Below are 14,251 nucleotides of genomic sequence, written 5' to 3'. Positions count from 1 at the left end.
ATAATAAAGGACTTTTGATATGTTCGAAATCATATTTCTTCTTAAATATTCTTTGATTAGAGTATATAATACTATTTTTGAACCAGAAATATAACACTTTCACATTGGGAAAGTATAAGTAGATGTTTGTCTCATTGACATATTTCCTCTCGCGAGCGAGACTGAGAGAGGAAATAAGAAGCAGCGCATATTCTTAACGATACGACTTCTCGTTCTAATGAATAGTAGTAGGCAAAATCTGTTCGATTTTTGTTTTTGAAATTGCCACAACTGAAATTTTTCCATGAGCTACTGAACTGACACATGTGTTGAAGCTGAACGGATATGTTTCTTACTGTGGCACATGTTAAGTCTATATACTTCGTTAGTACACACGTTGTCCTCTAAAATACTTGTTCTGTGTGTTCTTGATCAGAAATAAGCTATCGCAATGTTTACACGTTAATTTAGAAATGTCAATTTCCTTTCCATGACCTCTAGCGTGACGTGATTTCACACACTGCTGATTTGTGCCAACTTCAATCTCGCAGAATGTTAATGATGTCACATAGTGTGTAAACCGCTAAAGTTGCATCTTATTACACAATGTTTCTTTTCAGGGAAGTTTTGTATGTGGAGATTGTGACGATGGTTACATTGGAAATCAAACTTTTGGATGCCGAAAAATAGGCACGCAGTGTCCGGATGGAATTATGGAATGTGACATCAATGCAAGATGTGTTTTGCGTAGAGGGATAAAGGGATTCGTTTGTCAGGTAAGCCTGTCGATCCTGTGTAGAGGGATAACTGTATTACTATTTAAGGTAACCTGGTCTGGTCGATCCTGCTGTTGATGAATTCTTTTGTAAGGAAACCTTGTCGATCATGTAATGTGTTGGACCTCCGTCGATAGGTACATAATTCTGAAGAGTGTATAGTCAAACCACGGAATATGCATAGATGTAGGAAATTACATAACGAACCATTCGGGATATAGCAGCATAGGCACAAACCAATATTGTTGTCTCATGATTAAGGTTATTGCACTTGCAAAATGACATTAATTTTGAGATAACATACAAGGATAGCTCATGTTATATTCAACAACAATGAAACAAAGTATTTGGTAAGAATTTGATGGTTCAATACGATCTTCGTCACAGTACTGAATATTTTCCTTTCGACGTTAATTATTGTCTGACAACAATCTTGTGAATATTGTTATAATACAGTATTTGACACGGCGGTGTTAGTGTTATCCCGTTTGTTTATTTAGTGCTCTATTGGGTATGCCGGTGATGGATATGTTTGCGGAAGGGACACAGACGTCGACAGCTGGCCCGATGACATTCTCTCCTGTAACGGTGTCAGGTGTAAGCAGGCAAGTCAGAGTCCACTTGTCGTGTAAAACTTATAAACGATTCAACATTTTCGATAATGTCTACGAAAACGAAAAAAACAAAAATCAATAAAAATTACCTTTCCTTTTGTAATGATAACATAATTACAAACATAATTACAAACAATTCAATTATATGAAGTAATATAATTTATAATGATGTGTCAGGGATCGTATGTATACATCCCAATGTGTTCAGTTTTGTTTGTCTGTATCTATGGTAATTCTAAGTAAGGAATAATCAATTTTATCATTATTTTAACAGGACAATTGCCCTCTAATTCCAAATAGTGGTCAGGAGGACACCGACTTTGATGGTTTAGGAGACGCATGTGACGATGATATTGACAACGATGGTATCATCAATTCACCGGTACGTACACCTTATGATATATAACTCTTTAGATGACTGTGTTTCTATTAATACATTGTTCGGGACCTCGTGCAGTTTTTGGTAATTAATTGATAATTCAAAATTAAGATAAATGTACGCTATACCAAGTGAGCGATTGTTACTTACCACTGAAATAAATGATCATTACTATGTTTCTTGTTATATCACGCACCCTCGGATGCTCTTTCCTGATCCGCATTAACCTGGTCCCAGGACAACTGTCCGTACGTCGCCAACCCTAACCAGACCGATGATGACACCTCGGATATACAAGGCGATGCGTGCGACAATTGTCCCCGTATTCCAAACGCCGACCAGAAGGACACCGATGGTGATGGTATCGGGGACATGTGTGACCCAGACAAGGACAATGACGGTAGTAAACGTCATCAATGACGTCATGATTATAGATTATTATAACACCGTAAATCAGTTTAAATTAAAACGGTTTCAATGTTTTTTTGTCACGTCGTAATGAATACATACTTCTCTCTGATCAACACTTCCGAAACAAATTATTTCAACTAATATTATAATATTAATCACTCTTGTTGTCAGGATGGAAGTGTGCAAGGGGTTTAGAAATTATGTAAATATCAAAATGAAATATGCGAGAAAGGATCTGTAACTTAGGAAAAATAGCCGTAACGCTGAAAATACTAAGAAAGAAAGAGATTGTAAATAATCTTGCTTACGGTAGCTGCTCATCTCATAGCAGAAGACGAATCTTCACTTAAGTTGATTGCGTCACACATATAAAATAGTGGAGGGAAGACATTGGGTTATGGCGGGCGATGCTAAGGAAGGCCATCTTGAATCCGTTTCCTAACAACGGATTTATGATAGCGGACGCTCTTAGCAACGCCACCCCACCATAAACATCTATTCATCAATTATCCTGGGATCATTGGATAGGGCACAGAGCATGTATTGTAAATGAGAAAACCTGTATTGTCCCTAGCTATGGCCCAGGATTGTTTCTGGGTATGAATTATCCCTGGTGATCCCTGGGATATGGCACAATCCATGGAGTGTCCCTGATACGGCACAAACACTGCATTGTCCCTGATACGGCACAAACACTGAATTGTCCCTGATATGGCACAAACCCTGCATGCGCGCCTGGGTCTTCCCGTATTTGTACTGTTTGTATTGTACCTTAGGCTTATAGAGTACATGTACATTTGTATTCTATTTTAGCATATTGCTGGAAACCTGTCTGACCAGATGACCTTTTTGTTTGCAACAGGGGTGTTCAATCAGGAGGACAACTGCGAGTTAACACCAAACGCCGATCAAACGGACACGGACGGGGACCAGTATGGCGATGCCTGTGACAATTGCCCTTTCGTCCCTAACTCGGGCCAGGTATGTCATTTCCTGGAAACCATACAAGCAATATCATATTAATATAATATGGGTGTCTAGTCCAGAATATTTAACACGAGGCACTTCGGAATTCAAATCCGGTAATGCTTTCCTATGGGAAATTGAAAGTGAAGTTATTTGGCTAGATGGTTCATCATGGGAGGCACATGTCTATAACGAAGTCTATAATTAGGAAGTATCAATGATGCACCATATAATGATTAAAGATTCAGATTTATTATCTATAGATTGTGGTTAGGAATTTTGCTTTTCATGATGTATTTTTCCACATGGCATTATGACCAGTATTATTTGAATTATCGAAACATCTATCAAAATAGCAAATACTATTGCATTTTGTCATATTTGCGGTATTTTACATAACGACCGTATTACACATATAGTTCTCCATTGAAAAGTCTCAGAGATAATATATGGTACTTTATTAGAACAGCGTGTTTTTACACTCAGTCAGATTTAATCTAGTACAGGTACTTCATTGTGGTGTTCTTCTCTCCAAATTAACACCGACTGGTTATTTAAAATTTGTACTGCATTATGCAAGTTTTAGTGACATAATGGTGCTGTTGTATCAGCGTTAATGTTGAAATAACACGTGCAATACACGTTCTTCATGTTTATCAGTTGTGACCTACCGGTGTTAAATTGTATGCGTCAAAAATCACTGCTTTTTAAGTTAAATAGAATGGCAGATGAACATTTTCTGTAAGACAAATCATGAAATGATCTTACTGGTATGGCTCTCGCCAACTCTTGGACATTTCAGACATTATTATTATTTTGTATGAGTTGCTTCTGGAAATGTCAAGTCTTTTTTATCACATAAATAATCATACTCTGTACTTAAATGTTGTAACTATGTGTATTTAATTGTCAATAATATCCCACCAGTATTAGTGATTGTATTCTACACATGTTTAGCTAGCTGACAAGCAGTCAAGGTCAAGGTCACCATGTTGTACATCTTTTAAAATTAAATACGAAATATGAATTATTTAGAATGTTTTCTTTTGTGTGAAATGTAAGGTTAGTTTTAAGATTACGATATAAGTCTAATCTGTTATCATCTTCAATATACAGATAGACTCCGACAATGATCTCATCGGCGATCTATGTGACTCTAACGACGATGAGTAAGTATATATACATTTACGCCATTATGGTCTATTTTAACTTCATTCACCGATAATGAAATCCAATCCATCGTCCAATATTCGATATGGCGTTTTCACTTTTCCTCACCAACAATGGTACAAATATCGGTAAAAATTGTGGATAATATAATTTTTCGACCTAGACAAATTTTCGGTATCTACATGTTTCAGTGACCAGGATGGTGTGCAGAATACAAACGATAATTGTCCTAATGTTGTCAACTCGGACCAGACAGACACGGACAAGGACGGCACAGGTGACTAAAAGATTTACAAAAAAACAAACGTAAATGTATCCTGAACAATCAATACAAACAGTTTCACCACTGTAGAATCCATCAGTGATACTGGGTTAAACAATAGATAACGAGGACCAGTTATGACGTCGTAATAACAATAATGGGGTACAGCTGATGTCACAGCTAGTCTCCGTTATCGTGATATAACGACGTCACAGCTGGTCCTCGTTATCGTTATATAACGATAGGACAGCTGGTCCTCGTAATATCACGATAACGAGGACCAGTTGTGACGTCGTTATATCACGATAACGAGGACCAGCCGTGACGTCGTTATATCACGATAACGAGGACAAGCTGTGACGTCGTTATATCACGATAACGAGGACCAGTTGTGACGTCGTTATATCACAATAACGAGGACCAGTTGTGACGTCGTTATATCACGATAACGAGGATCAGCTGTGACGTCGTTATATCACAATAACGAGGATCAGCTGTGACGTCATTATATCACGATAACGAGGATAAGCTGTGACGTCATTGTATCACGATAACGAGGATAAGCTGTGACGTCATTATATCACGATAACGAGGACCAGCTGGGATGTCGTTATATCACGATAACAAGGACCAGCTGTGATGTCGTTATATCACGATAACAAGGACCAGCTGTGACGTCATTATATCACGATAACGAGGATCAGCTGTGACGTCGTTATATCACGATAACGAGGATCAGCTGTGACGTCGTTATATTACGATAACGAGGATCAGCTGTGACGTCATTATATCACGATAACGGGGACTAGCTGTGCCGTCGTTATATCACGATAACGAGCATCAGCTGTGACGTCATTATATTACGATAACGAGGATCAGCTGTGACGTCATTATATCACGATAACGAGGACCAGTTGTGATGTCGTTATATTACGATAACGAGGATCAGCTGTGACGTCATTATATCACGATAACGGGGACTAGCTGTGCCGTCGTTATATCACAATAACGAGCATCAGCTGTGATGTCGTTATATCACGATAACGAGGATAAGCTGTGACGTCATTATATCACGATAACAAGGACCAGCTGTGACGTCGTTATATCACGATAACGAGGATCAGCTGTGACGTCGTTATATCACGATAACGAGGACCAGATGTGACGTCATTATATCACGATAACGAGGATCAGCTGTGACGTCGTTATATCACAATAACGAGGATCAGCTGTGACGTCATTATATAACGATAACGAGGATAAGCTGTGACGTCATTATATCACGATATCGAGGATAAGCTGTGACGTCGATATATAACGATAACGAGGACCAGCTGTGATGTCGTTATATCACGATAACAAGGACCAGCTGTGACGTCGTTATACCACGATACCAAAGACCATATAATGAGGAGATATATTAAGATAATGAGGACCAGCTGCGTCCTATTGATTTTATTGTAATATATGTCAAATTTGATTTTCTCAGGAAACGCTTGCGATGATGATGACGACAATGATGACGTACCTGATGAAGAAGATAACTGCCCCCTGGTGTTTAATCCCGACCAAACTGATACCGATGGTAAACTTTTTTTGTTTGTTTGTTAATTACTTGTAAAGTGAAAAATACTTTCATTAGTTATTAGAAACGTAAGAAGTTATGCTTATATCTGAACTAGGATGTGTCACGTGTCGACATTTTGGGTTTATTTCTAATGGTACGTAATGTGTAGACGCTCTACAGAGGTACAGTGTACACTTTAATTTGAACAGTATAACGAATATTCAAAGTTGGCCTCTTCATTGTCCTCTGAACAGAAGACACTGGCAAATCTTCGATTCGGCAGGGGAACAATTTTAGTCGCCTCCAAAGATCAGCATGTATTTGGATACAGCAGGCCTTTTCTTGAGCTCCCAAATGTTCTAAGAACAAACGCGACCAGAGATATATCAACCCCACAATTAGTCGCCTCATTCAACATCCATAGACATACCACAGGCATTTCGTCACTGATGGCATTAATCACTTTTTCATTTAAGCATAGGTTGTCAGATTTTTGATATTGGGATATTACATACATTGGGTGTCCTATCATATCCAGTGACGTGCGTTAGCGCGCTATGTTGGATATGCTAGAACACCTAATGTATGTTATACCCCAATGCGTGTCAAAAGTATGACAACCTATGCCTATATTTCTATTTTGCAATGTCATTGTCGTTACGAAAAAACACATATACATTGTACGCATGTAATGAAATGAATCCACTTTAATTTCGCGGGAAATTCCAGTGGGTGCCAGCTGTTGTCACGGGCAACCGACTAAACATTGACAGTAAACACAAAAAAATCCCACTGATAAGTTCAACACTGTTATTAATTACAAATACTTTAATTCCAATATCTATCTAATATTAACCCAGTTTAATATTTGATAACAATATCTTTCCAAAATGCGCAAAATGACCCCTTAAACTACATTGTATGATCAATGTATTACTACGCAGCAGCCTAAAAACCAAAGTCAACACTGGGATATATCATACATTGGGGTTAGTAGTAACATATAGGAACTTTGCAGTGTGAATGTAAATATAAGTAAATTACTACATTATGACGCTCTGGTAAATACCAGATGTCAGAACACACTGACTTTCATGGAAAATGTCAGATTAAATACGTTATCAAACTGACGTTCTGGTTGATGCCGGATTGTTGTCGTTATTACACACTGATGCTCATGGTAAATATCAGGCTAATGGCGTCATCAAACTGACGTTCTGGTTGATACCGGATGATGGTCGTTATTGCACACTGACGCTCATGGTAAATATCAGACTAATCACGTCATCAAAGTGACGTTGTTTTGTAGCTACCGGGTAATTGTCATCATAACACACAAGTGACAAATATAAGGAAATTGAAATTATTATACGTTTACTTCTTTCATGTAGATGACTATCATTAATGCCTGAAAAAAAATAACTCCACACTTGCGCTCTGGTAAATATCGTGTTAAAACATCGTTATACGGACTCTGTAGGCAATGCTAAAACATTCTAGGAATCGCAAGGTCAATAACGTCATTACATACTGGCGGTCTAGTAAATGCCTGTTAGATTATATGGTAAAATTTGAAGTGGAATGGTCATAGCATGGTATGGAGTAAATTCAGTTCTCTAAAATGTATCAAGAATCATTTATCTGTCCATCCGGCCTCTCTGGGCGAGATAAGGTTACCTACCTTACCTACCATTAATGTGAGTATAACGACAACTTAGACCTATTTACCTGTTTTGTTCTGAATCAGGCGACTATATCGGTGACGTATGTCAGGAAGATAGTGACGGCGACGGATACCCCGATGCAGAGGATGTCTGTCCGGATAATGGCGAGATCCATTCAACCGACTTCCGAGCCTTCCATACTATCATCTTGGATCCCGTGGGAGACTCACAGATAGACCCCAATTGGGTCATCCTCAATGAGGTATGTGTTTGTTTCTACTGTATCTAACTCTGTGGTAAAATGTACTACACTGACTCTCTTGTTTATCGTTTGTACAAAGAAAACTTTTGAATTTTAGTCATGAAGTCAAAATCTGCTAATTTCCTGATAAGGCTGCCTTTTTGGGATTAATTTGAAACCCTTCTTGAAAACCTTCTAACTACCTGTACTAAAATACATGTTCCTGAAAGTTAAAATTGATATGTAAATAACTAAGGCCGATATACCTGTTCAATAGTAAATAAAGGACACTACGTTCTCATGAAAACATAAAACGAAACTAATAATGATATCGTCAATGAAGACGCTCAACCTTCCGGAAAACCTTGCTTATCATCATTATTGTACTTTTTCATTTGTATCCATGCACATCTTTATTAATTTATCTATTTTATTTATATATTTTCATGTAAAACCAACGGGCGCGGGGGCGGGGGGTGCTATTGGTAGCATCAGTTGTACATACTTATAAGAATAAAGCGCCTTTTTTGTACCAAAAAAGAAAGAAAGCATATTTTTTTTTGGTAAAAATGCTACAATATTCTCATCTTTTGGGAAAACTTAATATGTATAAACTTGTTCATCATAACATGGTAGATATTATGCAAAGCAAGTTTTTAAATTTTGAATACATATGATGGATTTTAAATAAGAACATTTTCTTTTTACATTAAGCGAAATTTTCTGAAGGTCAAAAATACAACCTCCTATTACTATTCATTCATAGTTATGTGCTTAAAATATCTCCAAACAGTATAATATAAAATGCTCAAAAACGTTATTAGGTGTTTTGTGCAAATTAATTGAAATTAATGGACATTTTCGTTGTAATTTTTAAAAGAAAAACGAGTATGGGAAAATCTGTTTTGCATTGAAATATTGGAAAGTAAACCGAAATAAAATGTTTATACTTTTTCAAACGGTTCAAAGTAAACTTTCCACTTTCAAAATAGCCGCCATATTCCATGATAACCACAAATATTAGATGTTCTTATAACTGTGAATCAATTTTCTGACAAGAACGCTACTTGATATATTTATGTTGTTTTACACGTTAAACCACCTAATCTGGAATCCAATATGGCTTCCTCGTGATAAAAATCTGATTTGCCATGTCAATTTTGGTCTGCATTGTAGTTCTAATTATCCGTGTCGAGGATGCCTAATACCTTAAAGATTACGGTTGGTAGCCAAATCTACACTAGTTGAGGTTTGTCTTAAATCTTTTGACTTTTGGATGCTAAGGCTTACTGGTATCCAAATATACAAATATCCTAAATAGTATATGATACTGGCTACGTGAACATATACCCACATGGTTCTCTGTCTAGTATTAATGATGTCGGAGCTGACATGGTTGATCCAAACATAGTATTTTACACTGCTTTTTGCCTCGAGTGAATCCGACATCATACAATGCCCCGTGAGAGCCGAGCAATCGAGATCTCATAGTCACCATCATCACTGAGGGAGGTGCTCACTGATGTAGCCAGTTGTCAGTGATATTTCGTATGAGCCAACCGGAGATTGTCCGAAGGTATTCAATGTCAAGCTTTGGAAAGTCATAATTAACCGAAGATACAACTAGTTTGACAAATAGTGACTCAGCCCATCTTGTAAGATCAGGCTCATCTTTCACACGCTGAGCTAAGGTGTTGTGAACACAAGAGCGGGCGTTCATTTCGTCAGCCAGCGCCCTATTCTTTCCGTCTCGCTGTGATGGTCTTACATCTATGGGTCATCGCAATCCATTCAGCCAGGCTGTTACTATTCTAAAGAGTGCCTCGATGACATCATTGCAATAGTTGGAGGCAAGTTGTGTTTTGAAAACCGGCCATTGCTTGAACGTCCGTGAGATGACGCCACTACCAATCTTGATTTAGTTATGTATCTATCGAAGTTAGATTGCAGATAGTCATGCTGAGTTGGCCCAGGTTTTAGAAAGGACGGCATCTTAGTTGTCAAACCATGTGATTCAAAACTCATAAAACATCCCTAAACCCTCGATCAACAACGACACTGTCATTTTTCTCCAGGCAGGAGAGACTATCCATGATTGCTAAATCTTCGCATCATTATCGCTTCCAGGAAAAGGTCCTACCCTTAGAAACAAATGTATATATTTACATCTCTCCCTTCCTCAGCTTAGTAAACTCTGACTGCGTTAAAATTAACATAAAGCAATGAAAAAAGGCTCAGCGGATTAATAAACGCGGGAATCGCTAACATAATCATGACGTCGTTTTCAAAGGACTGATCTACACAATTTTAGCGTTTTCAGTGAACATTTAACTTCTCCACGAGGAAAGCTAATAACAAATGGCTGAAGCGTACAGTTCCTATATATAGAACAATCGACCGCGTCACTACTAAATCGGTGTCAATACCCGCTGTACTTGACAACCATAGTTAATGCGAGACAGAAATTGTGGGTTGTTAACATATTAATGAATCGAAAACATACTACTGTTAACGCAATAAAAACACAGTTCACTCCCTATATGTACCGTCAAGCATGACAGTCGCCCGCCTGCAATAAATTCTTTGGGGAACACTGTGTTGTGCTCCAGAATGTTTTCTCTTGCAAGATTTGTATGGGGTCTTCCACGAACACCAACTCCGGTTAGGGCGGGATGTTTAGATAGGGGTTAAGGTGTGTTGATAGGGAGTAATAGTCTGTTACAGAAATATCCTCAGTGGAAGAACACAGGTAAATCAGAACACAGGTAAATCAACTCACCTGTTAGGTGATCAGAAAATCATTAGCTGTTAATGATTGCTAAACTGTTTCAGAATAGTGTATAAAACTGAAGCACACTTTGGAAAATTATCATATTTTGCTTTGATATTTGAATTATCAACATCTTGGTATACACATGTACTTACTGAATCTTGAATTTTGTAACATTTGTATCGTTGAACACTTTTAAATAATATTTTCTATACAAAGTCTTGATTGATCAAACATTTTGTTTTGAATTTAGAAAACTACATGTATATCTGATTCATATACCTGAGTTGACCCTATTTTTTTCCTGAGTTGGTTTTCCATATTGAAACAGACTATTACTAAACTTCAAAGAACTTCCAACAGATACACGTTCCTTTGTCTTTATCAGAGTTGGTGTTCGGGGAATGAGCCATTTTTTTTTTATCTAGCACACAATGGAACAATGGTTATGTCTAATGCTTTTACTTTTGAATGAAATGCTCTCGATATACTCGAAACTGACATGTTAAAAATAGTTGAACACTGGTTCCAGGATATGTCCGTCTTCACTTTTACCAAAAAACAATAGCAGTGCATCTTCGTGGTTTGGAGTGTAAATAATAGTGCCAATAGAGGACGAACAATGTGGACGAACTGCTAGAAACTGTGTTCTTGTCTAGCCTGTCCAGACGTTATAATCTGCGTCATTCATAGAGGAAGACGTAAAGTAAATGAAGACTCCTGCATTGATAGCTTTTGTGATATCTCTAAAAGATCATTGGTGATTTCCTTTGTTGTGAAAAGTGACCGAGAAGGGCCACATTTCTATTTTATCAGTGCAAATTTCAACGTTAGGATTAAGATCTTTCGATATGAAATGATGTGAACAAATACGTGATGACCATGGACGCCACAGATTGTGATGAAAGATGAGTTGGGCAAACTGAAGTTTTGTTTGAAACTACTCATACACAGTATGCGTTTGTTATTGGATGACTTGTCATTACATCAATCTTCTATGGATACTAGTTGTATATTTCGCCACTCATCATCATCAACACCCACGTTTTGAACTTCAGGTTGCAGCTTTCGTTTCTAATAATTCTTGAAACACTTCGCTCACATGTCAATCTCTTGATCATCAGTAAAGTTATTGCCAGGTGTTTTTAAAATATGATTAACCAATTGTGCTAGGGAAGTTTCTAGCAGTGTCTTGGCTTTAAAATCACTCCTCAAGACAATTCCACAGCCCGCACCTACACACCTATCTCTCATTGTGAGAACGGTATTGTATTCAGTGTCATATCCGATTTCGTAATCATGGACTTGAAAAAATGTAAAAGATGTCAAAAGAACAACGAGATTGGGGTATATGGGGTATACTTTTGCAAGATTTGTTACGTCTGTTTGTTTTGTTGGTCTGTTATGTCCATTATCGTTCACCAAGTCTTCGGGGTGACACACATCAAAGCCAAAATTCAACCCTTTGCATAAATGGTAAAGTTTTGATCTTCAGGCAGTTTAGGATAAGTGATAAGTGATAAAGCTCTCTAAGCGATAAATACTTTTGAGTGGATCGAACATTGAAGACATTCAAAATGTCATTTGTACACCGATAAGGACTTTTTTCTCTCAAAATGCTTAAAAATATGTGTTATCGGCAATATACATATTATTTTAGTATATTGATATTCAGCTTATTGTTCAAACTTTCCTATTTGTCTGAAATATATATATATTTCTTTTATCTGTTTCGTGACAATCTGCGTTCTTAGTCTAGTTAGTTTGTTACGTAATTTGTTAATTAGGCAAGTGCATCAACGATCAATTTGGGTAAAATGTAAAGCCAAGGGAACCAACATTATTGGCACAGAGCAATATATCGATGAGTAGTGTAAATTTATCTTTAAGCCAAACCCTATGGGAAATTAACATTGCTGTAAACTCCACATTTGAACAAATTGCATTCTACATAATTTTGTTTTAAATCTTAATTTACACAATACATCGTTTTGTCCTCAGGGAGCTGAGATCGTACAAACCATGAACAGTGACCCGGGGATTGCCGTCAGTACGTCATTTATTTATTAACATGTGTCTCATCATAGTGTTGGTATATTTTCTTCACTATTAATTGGACCACTTACATGTTGTTACATGGTAACGGCTGGCGCTTGATGCAAGGGTTTGAATGTCTGACGTCATCATCATATGCTCTGTTATATACTACAGTAACCGAACCGGAACGGTTCTGGAACTAACATATATAATAATCAATAACAAAACTGGATACATACAAGTTGTACATTGATGAGTTTTTTATGTATCGTTTCGGTATTGGTATAAAACGGGGAATTTGTAGATAGCTTGTATCATTACGATAACATGAAAGTTCTTGCTATAAGACGGGGTTTTAATTTCATATATTGGTAGATAGCTTCTATTATTACTGTAACATTAACGCCCTTGCTAGACAGGGTTTTCATGTCATATGAAGGAAGATAAGCAATGTATTATTATTGAATAGAGCAATAAGCTTTCAAATCAAATATTTACAAAGACCTTATGAATCTATACACCAATTTGATAATGGAACAGCCTTGACAACATGTAGAATATCAGCTTTGTGATATAAAAACGCCGTTTTCAAGTTTGTACGCATAAAAGCTACTTCTCGCAAATGAGCTATTTTAGGCTTCAAAAGTTTTGTTTCCCAGTCTCGATACAATATGAAAATGACATGTTAAAGCGTGGAAGATCATACGTGTATAATGTTTCGGATTCATTGTTTTATTACTTCAAAATCATGTCTGCATGATGAATTTGAGGCTGCTTTTAATGAATAACTTATCTACTTTTAAGATCACAGATAAAAGTAAAAATCTACAGAGCCATGCCTATACACCAGTCCACTCATGTCACCGTGACTTCCTCTAAGTACGACCCTCCCTTTAAACCCTGCATTTTAATGTCACCCTCTTCATGTGTGAACTAATATCCAGATTGGTTAAACAGGCGAATAGAAGTGTAATTTAGTAGAAGATGTATTATTCAGTTGGCTTTGTAGACTAACCACGCTGTTTTGTTTAATAATACGGTGTTTGGTTGGCGCTATATGTATTTGAATCTTTAACGCTCAGTATAATATATCTGATGCTTCTATTGTATTGAATGTTTAATTCCTGTATGATACAGGTTACACACAATTCAGTGGAGTCGACTTTAGTGGGACGTTTTTCATCAACTCAGAGGTAGACGATGATTATGCCGGATTTATATTTAGTTATCAAGACAACGCCCACTTCTATGTCGTCATGTGGAAGAAAGCTACACAGACGTACTGGCACCCGACGCCGTTCAGAGCAGTTGCAGAGCCTGGAATACAATTAAAACTTGTGAAATCGGAAACTGGGCCTGGGGAGTTCCTCCGTAACGCACTATGGCACACTGGTGATACTAAAAATCAGGTAGAC

The 14,251-nt window shown here is 37.3% G+C and overlaps 1 protein-coding gene across 2 annotated transcripts in view; it reads left to right on the top strand.

Annotated features, from left to right (window-relative positions):
• Positions 1–14,251, top strand: part of LOC117334287 (cartilage oligomeric matrix protein-like) — a 37,428-nt gene that overhangs the window by 16,511 nt on the left and 6,666 nt on the right. For both annotated transcript variants that reach the window (XM_033893811.1, XM_033893810.1), the window contains exons 11-21: positions 600–755; positions 1,256–1,360; positions 1,644–1,751; positions 1,986–2,148; positions 3,022–3,140; positions 4,242–4,294; positions 4,487–4,572; positions 6,047–6,142; positions 7,872–8,050; positions 12,801–12,849; positions 13,974–14,245. In XM_033893811.1, coding sequence (XP_033749702.1) covers positions 600–755; positions 1,256–1,360; positions 1,644–1,751; positions 1,986–2,148; positions 3,022–3,140; positions 4,242–4,294; positions 4,487–4,572; positions 6,047–6,142; positions 7,872–8,050; positions 12,801–12,849; positions 13,974–14,245 — 1,386 coding nt within the window. The remainder of the gene's footprint in view (positions 1–599; positions 756–1,255; positions 1,361–1,643; positions 1,752–1,985; positions 2,149–3,021; positions 3,141–4,241; positions 4,295–4,486; positions 4,573–6,046; positions 6,143–7,871; positions 8,051–12,800; positions 12,850–13,973; positions 14,246–14,251) is intronic.

Source organism: Pecten maximus, chromosome 9, assembly GCF_902652985.1.
Source record: "Pecten maximus chromosome 9, xPecMax1.1, whole genome shotgun sequence".
In the NCBI taxonomy this organism is placed as follows: Eukaryota; Metazoa; Mollusca; class Bivalvia; order Pectinida; family Pectinidae; genus Pecten; species Pecten maximus.
Note: the sequence above shows the minus strand (reverse complement) of the source record. Positions and strands in the feature narration are given on the sequence as shown.